Source organism: Phocoena phocoena, chromosome 9, assembly GCF_963924675.1.
Source record: "Phocoena phocoena chromosome 9, mPhoPho1.1, whole genome shotgun sequence".
NCBI lineage: Eukaryota > Metazoa > Chordata > Mammalia > Artiodactyla > Phocoenidae > Phocoena > Phocoena phocoena.
Genome location: NC_089227.1, coordinates 50,372,164 through 50,391,118, shown reverse-complemented (window position 1 = coordinate 50,391,118; position 18,955 = coordinate 50,372,164). Strand labels below are relative to the sequence as shown.

The 18,955-nt window shown below is 35.4% G+C and overlaps 1 protein-coding gene across 1 annotated transcript; it reads right to left on the bottom strand.

The window, feature by feature from the left end:
• Positions 1-4,461: 4,461 nt before the first annotated feature.
• On the bottom strand, positions 4,462-18,554 carry LRRD1 (leucine rich repeats and death domain containing 1). The gene is made up of 5 exons (XM_065884299.1): positions 16,608-18,554; positions 15,254-15,452; positions 7,522-7,683; positions 5,297-5,414; positions 4,462-4,648 (listed from the first exon to the last, which is right to left on the bottom strand). The coding sequence occupies exons 1-5, from the start codon at positions 18,552-18,554 to the stop codon at positions 4,462-4,464; spliced, it is 2,613 nt and encodes an 870-aa protein (XP_065740371.1).
• Between the last annotated feature and the right edge of the window lie 401 nt (positions 18,555-18,955).

Here is an 18,955-nt window from a genome sequence, read left to right as displayed (position 1 = left end):
TGTCAGTATTTTAAAAGTTGGTAATCCAGCACATCTGAAGAGTTGAAAGGACAAATTAAAAGCGTAAATCTTCTCTTCTTTTTGTACCTACTAGCTGCCTTTATTTTTTGGCTTTTTTTTTCATTCTTCATTACATTTATTTTGCACAATAGTGTTTACAAATCTTGTACATCTTAACTCTAATAGAAGAATAGCAATAACAACCCCTGTTGACTAACAACCCCTGTTGACGACTAACAACCCCTGTTGATTTGCAGTCTTGTGACTGTTTGCCTTCTCTGCCTTTCTTCAAGGATTTTCCTTCTTTTTTCCCCAGTGACCTTAGGGCTCTACCAGCATATTCCTGTATCCTGTTAGACATAGATATGCCTCTTAAGAAAAGCCTTACTGTACTCATTATTGAAGAACCACCTACCCAGAGTCTTGACTCTAGGACAGGCCAGAAAGCAGTGCTATTGAGAGGTGTCAGTTGGTCTTCAGTTTCATCTGCTGAACCCCAACTTCAAGTATGAGTTGACATATTAGTCAGTGAGCTTCCATCCTGTGGGAGAGACTTTGGAGAAGCTGTCTTTTGTCTCCATTATTAGTTAATAAGAGGTGCCTTTTGGTCCAGGATGTTACCATCTCCTTACTTGGTCAAATCTCTGATGTATAGTTTTACAAAACTACTAAAGTGGATCTAAAATAGTTTCGATTAAGCCTGTGCTCAAAGCATTACCTGATCTTAAGGGTAATGCTATGTGCAGCTATCTTAATGGATGTCTTAGGAGTTTGTTATTCTCTTTACAGACAGCTCTAGACATCTCTCGGGAGATTTTGCAGTCTGGCATTTGTGCTGCTGTTCACTCTCTGTGAAGGTTGTACCTAGTTGCTATAGCACGGCCTGTGATACTGGTCTCACTGCCTTTGTCTGGTTTTGTTCTTCCATAAGCCCCATCTTTGTATGCCAGTAACCCATCTTAAACATCCTGCCCTACTTTAGAAACTGACTTGGGAGAAACTTGGTCATAGTTACCAGTAAACTTAGATAGACATCCCTAAGTGTTAACTATTTCTATCCAGTCAAGGATTCTCTTTTCCTTCAACATTTGGTTTAGAATCTGGGACCAAAATGCAAAGAGGAAGTTCTGTGCAAAGGCAAGAGTCAAAATCTGTTATTTCAATTGGCATTGCCTATATCAGTCACTTCTCCAGGTTTCCATAAATTAGCTTGATGGAGTGGGGCAGACAGACATCCACCTTTGGAACTATAGCATAGTTAGAATTCATTGTTACTGGAATAACTAGCATTGCAGTTGTCTTGTTCCCCACAGATAACCAAGGAGTAAAGGGACAGCCTCTTGCTTAGGCAAAAGTCTAAGACTCATGTTCCTGCCTCCCTGGTACAGGAGGGTTTAATACTGATGTGTAATGGGAGCATCACCTTTGCCAAATCAAATGAGTGACGGGTTAACGAGAAAATGTGACAATCACATTTTGTCTTTGTTCAAATAATTATGTTTTTCCAAAGCTTTAGCAGCTTACTTAAATCTGTTAGACTGGGGACGGAGAGAACTGTTCCCTGGCGGTTAACGTGGTATTCTTTAAGAAGAAAAACAAAGGCAAAGAAAACTCATTATTAGGCTTGTTTGCCTTAAAGATGGTAGTGGGTAGAATCTAGAGTTTTAATCTGTTTTTAAAAGCTACATATCTCATATTTGGTGTTGGCCTCTAAGTCTAATTTTCATGTAGAATTCTTGCCATGTTGTTTTATTTGCCATAAGCATTGTGTGCATTTAACTGCCTACCTAGCCTTCTTCATCTGTGATGACCTTCTCCCCACAGGGGTCTTGACAATACAGAGTATGAATGTGCTGTTTACATAGTTTACTTGTAAGTAAAGAGCCTGAAATAACCTGTAGTTTTGCATCTAATGTGGACCCCAATTTATTTTGGTTGTTGTCAGGATCAATTATGAAACTGAAGTTTGGTGCCTCCTCTTTATCATGTTTTTCCCCTTGTAGCAGTTGTGTTTAATGTCATTAAAAAGAAATAAAATTTCTTGTCAGTGAAAAAAAAAATCACAATGAGATACCATGTCATGGGATGTGTATAGTAAAAAACAAAATTTTAATGAAAATAACAAGTATGGGAGAGGATGTGAAGAGATTGAAACCCTCATATATTGCTGATGGGAATAGAAATTGGTTCTGCCACTGTGGAAAACCATTTGATGGTTCCTCAAAAAGTTAAATATAGAGTTATCATATGACCCAGGAATTCCACTTCTAGTTATACACCCAAAATAATTTTTTAAAGATGTTTAAACAAAAACTTGTAAATGAATGTTCATAGCAACTAAAACGTGGAAGCAACCCAAATTTCCATCAACTGATGGATAAACAGAATACAATAGAACATTATTCAGCCATAAAATGGAATAAAATATTGATGCATGCTCCAACAAGAGGTCATGTATTATATGATTCCATTTATATGAAACATCTAGAGTAGGCAAATCCATAGAGACAGAAAGCAGATTATTAGTTGCCAGGGGCCAGGGGGAAGGGAAAATGGAGAGTGACTGCTAATGAGCCTGGGGTTTCTTTCTGAAGTGATGAAAATATTCTGGAATTAGATGGTGGTGAAAGGTGCACAACTCAACTAATTATACACTTGAAAAGGATGACTGTTAAAAATAAAAGATGACTGTTATGGCATGTGAATATATCTTAAAAACCCACCCCAAGATATCAGTAATTAAATGGAAATAGATACTCAAATCAAAAAGCTAAAATTGTCAGACCGATTAAAAAACAAAATGTAACTAAACAAAAAATGTTTTATGGGAAATCTTTCAGGATCTAGACATCAGTTTCCAAGATATTGATATAATATCAAGTTCATCAAAAATAGGAGAGGAGGAAGTCCAATTGCAAAGTGGCAGATTCTGTCATGTACCAACATGAACACACAGTTAACTACAGTATTTAATATGGCTGCTATATTAGAGATTTAAATTTCACCTGTCATAGCTTTAATATATTTGGTCTTTGAGTCATGTTTTGCTCTAGTATATGCTTAATTATTTCAAATTGCTTTTATTCTTTCATTACTAATGTTATGAATATTATTGTATAATATATGTATAGCATAATTATTAAAGAAATAAGTTCTCATAACCATTATTTTCTAGATATTTTTGTAATTACATTGCAAATCTTATTTTTGTTCCAAGATTTGATTCTCAGGAAGAGGGGAGAGGATATGATCTGGGCTAAGTCTTAGGGAAGATGCATGGAAATTAGCCAGGAGAGGTAGGTATTCAGAGAAAAGGAGAACATGTTCCATGCAGAAAGAAGAATAAAGGCAAACGAGAGAATGAGAGTTCATAGCATATTTGAGGAGTTTCGAAAAGCTTGGCTTGACTGGAGAATAACGGGGAAAGAATGGAGTGATCTAGGCTATAAAAGAAATAATTTTAAATTTTGATCAGGAGGTTGATATGGTTAGATCTGTGTTTTTAAAAGATAAACCTGGCAGTGAAATATAGTATGGTTTGGGTGAGTCTATAGGATAGGACATCTGTTTAAAAGGCTGTTGTAGCAATATGGCAAGAGACGATAAGAGCTGGGCACAATGAAAGTGCTTTCATTGTTCTGACGTTATCCAGCTTTCTCTCTCTCTCTCTTCAGACCAAAGTTTCCCCTAGAAAATTTTCTGGTCTTTATATCTGTATCTCTGAACGAAGGGTAGAGAACCTGGTTTACATCACTTAGTTATTCTAGGTCTTAATTTTCTTATTTGTAAAATGATAGTTTCCAAGATCCTTCCCATTTCAATGTTCTATGGAAGTACCTTGCCGCCAGCTGAGAACATTAACCATCACACCAGCCACGTGTGAAACTAATGATACTTCTGGATTCTTCACTTTTCGCTCACTTAAACTAGTGTATTGGGTTTCCAAGTGATTTAAGAATATTCTAGACATAGTGCAGTTTTTGTTAACTTTATAAGATAACTTTCTACTTAAAAGATACAGAAACTTTGTGATGTGAGACCAAATTAAACAAAGGACTTAATCTTGCAGGTTGGATTTAAGCACCATATTATTTTATTGTCTTTGTTGTTGTTTTGGAAGTGCAACATGAAATATTGGTTGACAAGTATAATGCTTATGTCTCCAATCCTTCTCTATTTTTAAACATTTTCCAGTAGGGATAAGAGTGCCTAAGGATTTATATTAGCTTAAGAACAGCTTCTTTATATCTGTATCTCTGAAGTAAGGGTAGAGAGGCAACAGAATAAATACATAAAATGGTGTCTGCAATATTTTATTATGATGACACTAGAGTGGTAGCCATAAATTGTCATCATCTCTTAGGAATACATGAAAAGAAACATGACGTGCAATTCTCTTGTATCCAGTTTCAATTATATAAGTGCATCATAAGTTCTCAGTTCTTATTCTGGATACACTGTTCAGAATTTAATTGCACATGTAAAAAGTTTTAAAGCTGTTATTTTGTCCATAATTTCATATGCTCCTATCATAGTTAGTGCCCGAGTTAGTTGGTCTCTTAGAGCAGCAGTGGTTACTGACAAATTGTTATTTTCCGTTTTCCACTTATCAAGTGTTCGGTGGACTCTCTCACTTAATGAAGCAGTGCTGAAATTTTTGAAATAATAATAATTTTAATTATCAATTAAGAACACTTTTAAACTACATCAGTATTATATATCTAGGTTTTCAACCTAGTTTACCAGAGTGAAGGGAGGATTAAATTAATTGGTGAAGATAGTCTATATAAAAATTTAGCACAGAGTTTGGCACATACATAGTAAGTGAATGTTAGTCCCATGCCATCCCTTGTTTCCTTGAAGAAAATCAACAATTCAATTAACATTTGATTCTAAGAGAGATTTACTCAAGACCTCAAAATAATTGTGGACTGTTTACTATAAACCAGTACATTACTGCTACAATGCTACATGCATTATAACTTGATCTCATGACAGCTCTCTTAGATAAGTCTATCCATTTTACCAGTAAAGAAACTGAGGCACAGGTAAGTTAGGGGACTTATCCAGGATCACAAAACTATTTGGGATTTAAAGCCAAGCAGTCTATCCTCAGAGTTCTTGCTTAAAACTACTATACCCATATGGATCTCAAATATATAATAAACTAAAATCAGTCTTTTACAGCAAAGTAGAGTTCATGTTAATATGAATGTTTCAAAACCGTGTAATATCAATATGATATAAATCAGAACATGAGAATAAGCTTATACTACATGTTGTCATTCATACATACCTCATTGTAGACTTATCAGTTTCTGTGATTGCCAGGTTTAGTTTTTGACACAAAAATTGAAAATTTGTTTCAGTAATATTGTTGGCAACTATCTTGAAGATCTTCGCTAAGATTTTCTCTACATTTGAACATAAAAGAAAATTTAGGTCATCTGTTTTGAAAAACATACTCTATTCTGAGTTAATATTATAGCTAGGTTTTTTACTTCTGTGCTGCTATAAGATGTACATATCAAATAAGATTGAAAACTAAAGTGCAGCTCTAACACACAAACTGAAGTTTGAACCATTTATTCCATTTCTTCTAAAATCTGAATAACCCTAAACATAAATAATATAAAATGTCTGTTTAAAAGGATATTATAAGCAACTTCAAGGTGATCATCAAACCCTTTAATTCTTTCAGGATTTGAAATGAATTTAGCTCCTTCCTTCAATTCTGACTTTTTAATATGCTCCTTTGGGTACCATCCTGAGAAACCAAGTTCAAATCTACTATAAATATGGTATATATATATATATATATATATATATATATATATATATGCTTATTTTATATTCACATCACTTATTTAATGAATGTTGGCTTAGATATAAGTAGAGTATTTTTAGTTTATAAAAAAGCTTCTAGGTAATTTGAACTAGATCCATTTTTTTTTTTAGATCCACTTTTTGTTAACCAAGGTAATTTGAGAATTTTCAAGAACCAGTCATCTGCCATACCTCTGTAATCATCTCAAATCTGTTCTATGCTTTCTGTTTTTAAATTTTTATCCATACCATTAATCCCTCAGGCTAGATTTTATGCTAATGAGATAATTGAAAATCCAATCTCCTAAGTGAAATTTTAAGGAAGAGACCCCATGTTCTTTGTTAATTGCAGAATTAACATCTCTTATGATGACTTCCTTTCCAATTTCTCTGGGTACCAAGCCTGCAGTATGAAGGCCCCTTGGGAATAAAGAAAGGAGATAAATGGCTTGGATTCTCTTGTTTTTGCTGACTTTCATCTGTTGTCATTGCCCGTTGAACTTTCCCCAAAGAGGCTAGAACCACATGAATCTTCCTTCCTCAGGAACTTGAGTAACAGAATTTTAACAAGGAAGTTCACTCATGTAATTTTACAGACCTTCTCTAAAGTACTGTTACCTAACAGGAATACTTTATAGATCCTTGGAAACCCCTAAAAGCTTTGTTTTATAAAAATAAAGTTACCATTAAATATCCCTTATTTTATGATAATTAGCAGAACCAACTTGCCTAGCAAGTTAGAGAAAACACCTACAGTGACTTTTTATTGCTTAGGTTCCTTCCATCCGTGAGGCCCACATCTTGCAAAAGCTTCTGAATGGTAGCCATACATATTGTGGCTCACAGAGAACTGTACATTTTTAGTGAGCATCTCAATAGATTATAAGATTATGATGATATAAGCCTCCTGATTACATAGACAGGGTCCAGATAGTTGTATATATTCTCTTTCCCCAAATCTGGATCATTAAATTGATTTAATACTTAAATACGGCATTAAATTGGAGGACCAAAATCTGAATTTACTCTGACGTTTGACAATGAGCGGCAAAGTTAGAGTCCCAGAAAAAAGGTTAGTTGTTGGGAACCCAAACCCAGGGAAAGAACTGGATAGTGAAACTTCCATCCCAAAGGCTTGGAGAAACCAGTCTCCATCTGGTCCGGTGAAAGGGCATTTAAAGAAAATGGACCCGCTCTCTGAAGTAATCAGGAACAACCAAAGGAGCTCTTAAAAACAGAAGGAATGAAGACTGCCCAAGGATTACAGACAGGTGATCATAATGAGCCAAGAACCGACTGGCATCAATGTAAAGGATCTATGAACTTCCTTCAAGGCAAAATACAGCTTTTAGAACAACTACATATGGTGATCAGAACTGATAAAAAAATCTGTATGTAGATTCTCTGAGTGTGGCCACAACCATGATGAAAAAATCTCTTGGAGTACATTGAGGCCAGTAGGTGGGAAGCAGCTCACCTGTGACTTAAATTTACCTGTTTTCAATGGTTCAAATTGTATAGACCCAGATTAAATAATCAAAATTACCAAAATAAACTCCTAGCCTTCAGAAAAGGGTAGACGATAAATATTTGAAAGTCTCTGCCAGATTGAAAGCCTCTGATTAAAGCAAACTATTTGTTAATTTATAGATGCCAGAAAATGACTTGTAAGCTAGCCAATCACTCATCACCTACCATCTCTCTCATCTGCCCTCTGTAGATAGCGTGCAATAGTATACAACTGTTTTCCTTTACAGATTTCCATTGGAGGTCTCAGCAAAGGGTTATCATCAAAATTTATCTCCTTCAGTGAAAAAAGCTTGTAGATACCGCTAGGCAGAGCTGTCAGATTATTTCCTAGTAGAAAAAAAAATTATAATTGAATTATATCCTTCTGTAAAAGAAAACTATAGAGACAAATAACAACTATGTAAAGGGCATCTACTGTGTCTCACTGACAAAGTATCAGAGGAGCCTCACAATGCTGGCAAAACATAAGTTCTTACTGTTGTCCACTTGCTAGGAATGAAAAGGAGAAAGTATAGAAACAGAGCAATGATTCCTTTTTCTCACAGAGAATGACAAAATGAGAAGGAGGCTTTCCTCCTATAATGCAGGAAATGACTTTACAGAGTAAGTGAGATGGTAATTTTTTTAATAAACTTTGTTTGCAATAATTTCAGATTTACAGAAAAGTTGCAGAAATTGTAGAGTTCCTGTATACTCTTCATCTAGTTTTAGTTTTCCCTGATGTTATCATCTCACATTATTGTATTACATTTTTAAATCGAAGAAACTTTAACATTGGCACATTACTATTAAATAAGCTTTGGACATTTTTGAATTTCATTATTTTTTCCATCAATGTCCTTTTTCTGTTCCGGTATCCATTCCAGGATAGCACACTGCATACAGTTATGTCTTCTGGTCTGTGACAGTTTCTCAGCCTGTTCTTGTTTTTCACGATCTTGATGGTTTTGAGTAGTACAAGTTAGGTATTTTGTAGACTATTCCTTAATATGAGTTTATCTGGTATATTTTTTCATGAATAGACTGGGGTTATGGGTTTTTGGAAAGAATACCACAGAGGTGAAGTGCTCTCATCACATCAGAGATACCTGACATCCACAAGACATCACTAGCATGTTAAACGTTATCCCTTGGCTAAAATAGTGTCTTCCAGGCTTCTCCAATGTAATGTTTTGATTTTCTCCTTTCCATACTCTATTCTTTAGAACTGAGTTACGAAGTCTGGTCCACCCTCAAGGAGTGAAGATTAAGCTCCAACTTCCCTAAACATAATTTTTTTCAAAACCACCTTAATCTATGGGACTTCCCTGGCAGTCCAGTGGTTAAGACTTCACCTTCCAATGCAGGGGGTGCAGGTTTGATCCCTGATCAGGGAGCTAAGATACCACATGACTCACGGCCAAAAAACCAAAACAGAAACAATATTATAACAAATTCAATAAAGACTTTTAAAATGGTCCACAGCAAAAAAAAAAAAATCTTAAAAAAAATGTCTTTTGATCTTTAATAAAAAAAACCCACCTTAATCTAACATAAACCTGACATAAAAAGTAAAACTGTGATAACAGACAAAGTAAGAATTTGTAATCATTTTAAGAGGAACTGGCCTAAAGTTTGCCTTTGTGCTATTTATATATTTATGGTTATATTATTTTAGCCAAAATTAAAGGAACCTGGTTCCTTTTAGTGAAGAAAGGTATTTAGAAACCAAGATCTGGGTACTAGAGTTGCTCATTGCTTCTTGGAGTGTGTGCTGCTTCTGACTTAAGTATATTCTGTCTTACTCCCTAATATCACTAGCTCTGGGGAAAACCAGTTGCCATGTCATAAAGAGGCTCATATGGCAAGGGACTAAAGCCTGCTGCCAGTAGCCACATAAATAAGCTTTGAAGCAAATCCACCAGCCCTAATCAAGCCTGGCTGCAGCACCAGCCAACAGGTTGGCTGCAGTCTCATACAAGACTCTGAAATAGAACAAGTCAGCTAAACACCTCCTGGGTTCCTGACCCTCAGAAACTGTGTGAAATAAATATTTTATTAATTTAAGAAGCGAAAGTTTGTGGAAACTTGTCACATACCAGTAGAAAACTGATACAACAGCTAATGGCTAAAAGTACTGAACTGAGATCTAAGGAGCTGCCATTTGCAGGGAAGGAGTTTGTATTTTTAGTCCAGCGACTTAAGTGCCTGATGAAGCAACAGTAGCAACAAAAACAAATATCAACATTGGAGAGAAATAGAATTGATTATAGAGTTCAGTATTCAAAACAGAGAAAAAAGAAAATGTGGCTCACTCCCAAGAGAAAAATAAAACTCAATTGCTGTAGTCAACATATAAGAATTTTAAAGCAGCTAATACAATGATGTTCAAGAATGTAAAGAAAGATATTCTTATAATGAATGAAAACAATAGGAAATCTTGGGGCTTCCCTGGTGGTGCAGTGGTTGAGAGTCCGCCTGCCAATGCAGGGGACACGGGTTCGTGCCCCGGGAAGATCCCACATGCCACGGAGTGGCTAGGCCCGTGAGCCATGGCCGCTGAGCCTGTGCGTCTGGAGCCTGTGCTCCGCAACGGGAGAGGCCACAACAGTGAGAGGCCCATGTACCGGAAAAAAAAAAAAAAAGGAAATCTTGGAGGAGAAATATAAAAGAAAAAGGAAAAATGGAAATGCTAGAACTGAAAATTTCAGTATCTGAAATTAAAAATTAATTGGAGAGACAACAATAGGATAGAAATGATAGACAAGTCAGTAAACTTGAAGGCAGATCAATATGAGATGCTGAAAGCTCTGTGTACACCACACACACACACACACACACACAGGGAGAGAGAGAGAGCACTTTAGGGATTTGTAGGACAATATGTAAAGGAAATTGGAGTAGAGAGAAAATGAAGAAAAAAAAATTTTGAAGGAATAACGGTTAAAAAAATTCCCCCAATGTAATAAAATACATGAATATATAGACCAGAAACAGCAAAATCCAAGCAGTATAAATAAACATGAAAAACACACCTAGAATGAATGCCACAGAAAATTCAGAGTAGGCCTATCCAAAAATCAGCCCCTCCAATTGAAACAATCAAAAGCTGGAAAGGGCTGATAGAATCAGCTTTTTCAGAATTCTGGAACTTAATCCAGAATTTTACAGTTACTAGGATACTGCTCAGTGAAGAAAAAGGCAGGAGAATTTTGGTAAGAAAGCACTGTGGCTTTTTCAGTCCTCTCCATACCACCCTGCATTTCCCAGTATGGTAGCAACAGCTGTGGGGAGGGCAGCCTGCATTCCTGGTGCAGCTTGCTGGTGCCAGAAAGCCAACATGGACCTTGTTATTTTAATACTGAGGCTTTGCATTTTGATCTGTCTGCTGATTCCCCGAGGGATTGACACAGAGACTGACTTTTGTTTTGCTCCCCCGACTCAGGATGGAGCTGCCTTCCTGAGTGGCAAGTTGTTGTCACATGTAAAGACACACATGTCTGAGCCTACCTGGGGCAAGGAACAGCAGACAGGGAAAGCAGCAAACAGATCCAAAAGCCCAGGAAGGAGGAGGCTGAAGAGGAAGTTTCTTGGGGGAATAAGGGCTGAGAAGGGCCACGGTGTATCCTGGGGGAAATGGAGTACAGTAAGCATATCCAGGACTGAACAAATGCACAGAAGAGAACTGAGAGAATCCTAGGTTTGTGCCTGTGGTGGATTTTTGGGCTTCACACAATCAGGAGAAGAAGGCTAAGACAGAGTCATAGGTGGCCTGACTTAGCATTGAAGTGCCCCAGCATAGAGCTAAGCTGCAAAGACTGGGAAAGTAGTATTTTCTTTTATGGCTCTAGGTATTGAAGGACAGAAGAAGATATCCATGCAAATACTAACCAAAGAGTCGGGGTGGTTTTACTAATATCAGATAACATAGACTTTAAGTCAAAAACTGTTATAAAGGACAAAGGACAGTATATATTTTTAAAAGGATCATTACATTAAGAAGATATAACAGTTATAAGTATATACATACCTAACAGCAAAACCCCAAAACATATTAGACAAATATTGACAGAATTGAAGGGAGCAACAAGTGGTTCTACAGTAATAGATGGAGACTATATAATACCTCACTTTCAATAATGGATAGAACATTTAGACAAAATGTCAGTAAGGAAATAGGGCACTTGAACAACACTATAAAGCAACTAAACCTAACAGACATACATAGAACAGTCCAACAGCAGAATACACATTTTTCTCAAGTGCACATAGAACATTCTCCATGATAGACCATATATTAAGCCACAAGACAAGTCTCAATAAATTAAAATTGACTGAAAAAAGTCATACAATATATCTTCTTTGACCACAATGGAATGAAACTATGAAAAATAATAGAAGGAAAACTGGAAAATTTACAGAGTTAAACAGCATACTTTTAAGCAACCAATGTGTCAAAGATGGAATCAAAAAGGAAATTATAAAATACAAAGAGATGAATGAAAATGAAAACGATAACCAAAAATTATGGATGCAACAGAAGCAATGCTTAGGATGAAATTTATAGCTGAAAAAGAAGAAGTGTCTTACATTAATAACTTTACACCTAAATGAACTAGAAAAAGATAAGCAAGTTAATCCAAAACTATCAGAAGGAGGAAACAATAAAGATTAGAGCAGATATAAATGAAATAGAGAATAGAAAAACAATAGAATCAACCAAACCAAAATCAACCAACCAAATAGAAAAAACCAAAAGTTGGTTCTTTGAAAAGATCAACAAAATTGACAAACCTTTAGCTCAATGGACTAAGAAAAAAGAAGCAAGACTCAATTTACTAAAATCAGCAATGAAAATGGGAACATTACTACTGATTCTACAGAAATAAAAGATTATAGAGTACTGGGAACATTATTATACCAGCAAATTGGATAATCTAGCTGATGTGAATGATGGAGTTAGAATTCTAAATAATGTCCTACTTCAAAGTCTGTGCTTTGAGGAAAGCAAGGAATTAATCTATAAATACTGTTCACTGGTATAATATCTCACATTTATCAAAATATTTTCATAAGTTTTAACTTATATTTCCACGATTCTATGAACAAACAGAAGTTATAGCTTTCCTATCTTGCGGATGGAAAAACTGAGGTTCAAAGTGGTTATCTTCCTAAATCCACTAGCGTTAGTGACAGAGGGGACTAATTCTCAAGACTATATAAATGTCTTTTGTCTGAATAATGAAGATGCTACCAGCTTTCAAAGTCTCATTAAGTCCAAATCTATGACGTGGGTATTCCTGTTAGCTTCGTTTCATGAATGGAGGAAACAGATTATAACTTCAAATCTGGCAAGGAAAGCTGGAGACTGTGGCCATGCCAGTTGTGTAGCGATTATCTCTTAGATCCAAACCCATCTCTGTGGGCTCCTTGACTGTTTTTCCTTGAGTGTCACACCAGCAACACTCTTTTACCCCACCAGCAGCAGTTCCTGCCCATAACAGCTGAATGCAGTTTGCAGTTTTCCCAACACTAGCAGAACTAGCTCCTTTCTCTCTCTCTCTCTCTTTCTCTCTCTCTCTCACACACACACACCCCTACACAGACACACACTCACCACCCCCAAGCTCAGAGGAGCAAGCACCAGGCAAGCAGTACTTCATCCTCAGACTTCCGAGTTTCACCACTGCGTGACCCCTCCTCCAAACTTCTAAGTTTTAATAATTCCAAATTCTTCATTTTATTCCCTTAGCCATAAGATGGTTATTGCTTCCTGCCATTGCTACTTTTGTGATAACCTTAGGATTCTCTCTTTACCCTTTTAGTTAAACAGTTAAGAAGATTTTACTTAGTAATTAACTAAGGTGTGGTTTCTGGATCCTGACTGATACACTTTTCTAATTCTGATAGGGACTAACAGAGAACTGGCTAAGCTTGCAGAAAAGTCTGTGATCTTCCTATTTTGTCTTGATTCTTGTACTAGAAAACCTCGAGAGAACTGTGCTTTCTATTGGTAGTTGTGTTCTCCAGTGGGCCAGAAGACTCTGGTCAGCCTTTTTTTTTTTTCATGCACAAATAGTAGCTGAGTGAAGCATGTCCTACACTTGGACAAAATAGATAACCTCCCTAAAAAACAGTGAAACTTTGCCAAAATACAAAAGTGGGACCAAAAACTTAAATTGCAGGGCTGAGTTATTGTACCTTATTGCAAGTGATCGCAAACTGATGTATACCTACATATCCAGCTTACTAGGGGTTCTGGGGATTCAGGAAACAAATGCCAGTTGCATTATATCTAAGTATTGATATATCTACTGTAGGTTTTACTGTACTACTGATACTAGTGCACCCAAAAGATGAGTTTGTTTTTAATCTAGAAATCCTCTAAATTTAAGAAGGTGCAGGGCTCTGGTTATAAGTGCTACTTTCAACTGAAAGATATAATTTTAGAAACCCAGCTGTTTATGAGATTAGCTGGTACAACCACTATGGGCATAAATTTCCTCACATCTGGTAAAGTTGAAGATGTACATAACCTCTGATCCAGTGATTCTACTTATAGCTATATGCACTTTGAAAAACTCAAGCAGATGTATACTAGGAACATGCACAGGGATATTTATAGTAGCAAACAAGTTGGAAACAACCTAATTGTCTATCAACAGGATAATGGATTAATTGTTGTTTAACCATGTAATTGAATATTATACATATTATGCAACATTTAAAATGAATGAAATAGGTCTATGTATACATTGACATGGATTAACTTTAGAAATATGACAAGTGAAAAAGCAAGTTACAGAATTGTAAATTACATACCATATAGTATGATAAGATATAATAAAATTTAAAACTCTAAATAATGTTACTTTGTTATGATATATATATGTATAAAAACATGGATAGAAAAAAGATATACGTCAATTTCAGTACATTGGTTACTTCTAGTTTGGGGATAAGTACAAAAGAAGTTTCACTTCTATTTTTAAAAGATATACATTGGGCTTCCCTGGTGGTGCAGTGGTTGAGAGTCCGCCTGCCGATGCAGGGGACACGGGTTCGTGCCCCGGTCCGGGAAGATCCCACAGGCCACGGAGCGGCTGGGCCCGTGAGCTGTGGCCGCTGAGCCTGCGCGTCCGGAGCCTGTGCTCCGCAACGGGAGAGGCCACAACAGTAAGAGGCCGCGTACCACAAAAAAAAAAAAGATATACATCAATTTCAGTGCACTGGTTACTTCTAGTTTGGGGAGAAGTACAAAAAAAGTTTCAATTCTATTTTATTTCTTAATCAAAAATATCTCAAGTAAATAACACAAAATGTTAGCATTCCTTATACCTGAGAGTAAGTACATAGGTGTTTATTATTTTTCTGTAAATTTGAAATATTTCATAATAAAAATTATTAAGAAAAATACTAGTCTAGCTTTGGGAATTCTGATATTTTTAGAGTGAGTGATTTACTTTTTGTTGTTGTTGTTATTGAAGTGATTTACTTTGTAAAAGAGTGTAAGGTATTAGAGTATTGTAGGGTGTAGGAGTGGGATCAGGGAGCCAGCAGAGAAGGAAAATAGAGAAAATGCTGACCTAAGGTTGTGTAGGTAGGTGTGTGAAGAGAGAGAGATGAGGTCAGGTTCACAAAGGGAAGAAATAATGAATGACGGGGTATAGGCAGAGAAAACAGAAAAGAAATGAAAATGTGTGCAGGTTCCCCAGCTGGATTATAACCTCCTTTAGGGAAGGAACTGGACCTTATGGTTTGCTCTCATTTTCTGTACCTGCACTAGCCATTTCCTTCCTATTGGCACTTAATACATGATGTTGACTGTTTGCCATTCTGTCTTGTCAGCAAAATTTGCAACCTAGAAACCAAAACTCAACTTAATTTATTATGCTTATTGGTTATGCTTGACACTTACCACTCAAGTTTAGTTGCTGGAGAGCATTTAAAGATAGAAAAGATGGTGGCAGATATCTTATTTGATTGTTGTATGCATTTAAACTAACCAAACCTCTCAGCTCCCCTATATTTCTTGGCATCTCTCTGATTGCATTATTTGAGATATCAAGTCCTTTAAGTTGAGTCATATTAGACAGCTCTTCCGGAAGTCTTGTTAACTGTAACAAAGGTTAAACAATTATATTTTTAATAAATATTTCTATGACTAAAACTTTTAATAAAATAAAATGGAAGGAGAGATTTTTGTCCTAAAAAAGATATATTTTCATTATGTCACAAAGTCTTTGTGATTCCCTTGCTTAATAAAACCCACAACAAATTGTGTAGCATGCAGGTATTTCCCCAGTCTGACCAGTGCTACCAATTCAATCCTGTGGCTTGCTAACCACTTTCCTCACTCTCCCAACACTCAGTGTTCGTTGCCACCTTATCCCTTTCTTCCATCCCTAAAGCTTACCCTGCTTTGATTTCTTCTCCGCCCTGAAGTCTTTCTAAACTGTTCTCTTCCATATTTGATCTCTTTACTCCTACTCTCATTAACATTACTTTTTATTAGTCCCTTGTGTGTTCTTGGATTTTTAAATGACATGATATATGTTTTATCCTTTTTGTATACATGCTCCCAGTCATGATGCATTTTGAGTAAGTGCTCAGTAAATTTCTTTATAATGGACACACACAGTTTGGCAATATAGCCTCAAATGAAAATTCCTAGTATGAAAAGTATTGCAAAGTAACAGGAATTAAGATACTCTGCTAAGGCAAAGAAAAAATATGCATCGTCACAAAAACTAAGGCCATCACAAGTGGCGTTTGAAATAAAGGCAGTTCTATAAGTGAACAAAAGAGTTTTGAATATATGGGCCCCTCAGAAATAATCAAACAACAAGGTGAATACTGGGTATTGTGCTCAGTGTTCTTCTATATATAAAAGAAGCATAACAGACAATCCCTAACTTCAAGGAGATTAAAATTTAGTTCTAAATTATATTACATCCATAACTTTAAAACTCCTTTCACAGTTAAACTGAAATAAAAATAAGTCTATAAATTGTCAGCTTTAATTACTTGGGATTTCATTTTAATGAAATATTTTCCTATAAAACTCTTGTGTTGAAAAGTTTATTTGTAAGCGGCATTTGCGGTTTAAAAAAAAAAAAAGCCTATCCTTTACAAAATAAAGTATTCCAGCTAAATTAAACACACACACACACACACACACACACACACACACACACACACACACTACAGCTTAGATTCTGATCCCCTTCAGTCATGCCTTCCCCACAAAGTCCTAAATATCCATCTCTTACCTTTCTCCCATTTATCTGGCTTATATTCAGCACTTCCAGTGATTGAAGTTGGCAAAGTTCAATAGGAAAATATATAAATTGATTGCTTGAGATGTTTAATTTCAGGATTCCTTTTAAGTTACAGATCTCTGAAGGAATAGTCTGTATTTGATTTTCTGAAAGATCAAGTACTTGCAAATTTTCTAAAGTACACACTTCTATGGGGAAAGTTTCCAACTTATTACAGCATAAAATAAGAACACGGAGCGATACCATATTGGAAATAGATGGTTGAATTTTCCTTATTTTGTTTTTACCAAGATCAAGGTATTCAAGATTAATAAGAGAACATAAGTGCTCAGAAAATATTAGGAGTTTGTTTTCATTAAATTCTAAATGAAGCAGTTGTTTACTGAAAGATATATCTACAGGTATTTCTGAAATATAATTTCCATTAAAACCCAAATAATAAAGAGAATCTAAAGCACACAAACCTAGTGGAAAATACATTATTCTATTATAACTCAATTCAACTTTAGTTATTTTTCTACAGTTTTTTATTTCAATAGGAAAGTCTACGATTAAATTTCCTGAAAATTCTAGGCTGAACATATTATTAAGATGTGAAATATATTCAGGTATTTTCACGATATTATTTCTGTTTATATGGAGTTTTCTTAAATTTTTAAGCTTATGTATGTTCTTAGGAAGTTCTGTTAACTTATTATCACTAAGACTAAGGCATTCCAACATTACGCAGTGGGAAATTTTCTCTGGTATGTCTTTCAATAAATTTTTATCAAGTATTAGAATCCTAAGTTCCCTAAAATTCTCAATTTTGTGTGAAATAACTTCCAATTTATTGTCTGTCAGTTGGAGTTCTTTCATTTTGAGCAACTGAAAAATTTCCACGGCCAAAAAGGTAAGTTTATTGTGATCAAGTAAAAGTATTTCTAAATTTTTAAGTTCCCTAATTTCTTTTGGCAAACTGTTTATCAGGTTTCCAGAAAGGTTTAGTAAAATTAACTTTGGAAGGAAGCACAGAGCTTTAGGAAATACTGTTAACTGATTATATTCCAGATTGAGAGCCCTCAAGTTTTTCAAACTAGACAGAGTATCTGGTATATGTCTTAACTTATTTTTAGCCAAATTTAAAATTTCCAAGTTTCCAAGACTTTCCAAGCCAGAAGGAAAATCCTCAATGCAATTGTTATTTAAAAACAGTTGCCTGATAGTCCCAAGCTGTGATATTTCTTTAGGGATATGTGATATTTGGTTGTGACTGACATTTAATAGCTTTAAATTATGAAGTAACTGAATTTCACATGGAAGTGATGATAACCCATTTTTTTGCATGGTTAGAATTTCAAGTCCTAGCAGATCACTGGAGTCTGCCCCTTTAAAACTTTTGATTTCATTCTCATCTAAATAGAGATATTTTACATACTTGATTTTTAAAATGTCCTTAGGGAATTCTTGTAAACCCTTGGCTTTGAGGTTAACTGTAAACTTATCTGATCCTAAGCCAAGTCCTTTCTGATTTTCTTCAGAGAGTTGTGGACTAATTTTTTCTAATGTTTCATGAGTTAGGGAGTCAACAAAAGCCTGATATTCAGCACTCATCTTAGTTACTGATAGTGATGAACTTTGTGAAATTTCACTTTTTGACTGCAAACTGTCGTATGTAGCAATTGTTTCAGAAAATTGAAGAGTTTTCCTTTGTTCTTCATTTCTCTTAGACTTACTTCCAGAGGAGGATGTTGATGTATCATCACATATACCTAATGTATTTTTTCTAGGACGCACTTTACAAATTTGGTTGGAAGTGGTCCCATCAGAAGCTTCCTTTAGAGAGTTTGATGTTTCTTTAATAACTCCAGATTTCTCCACTAACCGTGATCTAGATTCTTTCCTAAATTGACTAGTGAGATCCTCTAGCTCTTCTGAAGTACTCTTCTTTTCAGACATCTTCTTTGCTGATATGTTTTATACCAATACAAGATTGCAATTCAATTATAATTTTCATGTTTAATTTTTTCCTTTGAACCTACAAAACAAATGATGTGAAGAGATATAATAAAGATGTTAAAATTACAAATGAATTTTAATACAACTTTATTCCATAATAAGTAATTTAATAATTATTAAAATACATTTATAACTAATTAACTTATATATAATTTCTGGCTAAAGATAGTTTATTGATTGCATGCATTTATCACAATACTCTTGATACCACATTAAAATTATAGAAAGGAATAAAAAAGATCAAAGAAATTGAGGAAGGATACATGAGAGAATGAAAGAACTCAGCAAATTTTTGGAAGACAGGGAATAGCCAGTGGCCCCCCCCCCCCCCCGTGCCACAT

Bases quoted from the DNA above. Each gene is read 5' to 3' on its own strand.
- LRRD1 (XM_065884299.1), bottom strand. From the start codon at position 18,554: ATGTCTGAAAAGAAGAGTACTTCAGAAGAGCTAGAGGATCTCACTAGT. The intron at 7,684-15,253 runs GTAAGTGTCAAG...TTTTTCTACTAG, and splicing joins CCAGCAACTAAACTTGAGTG to GAAATAATCTGACAGCTCTG. The intron at 4,649-5,296 runs GTATGTATGAAT...CAAAAATTTCAG, and splicing joins ACTGATAAGTCTACAATGAG to CACTGCTTCATTAAGTGAGA.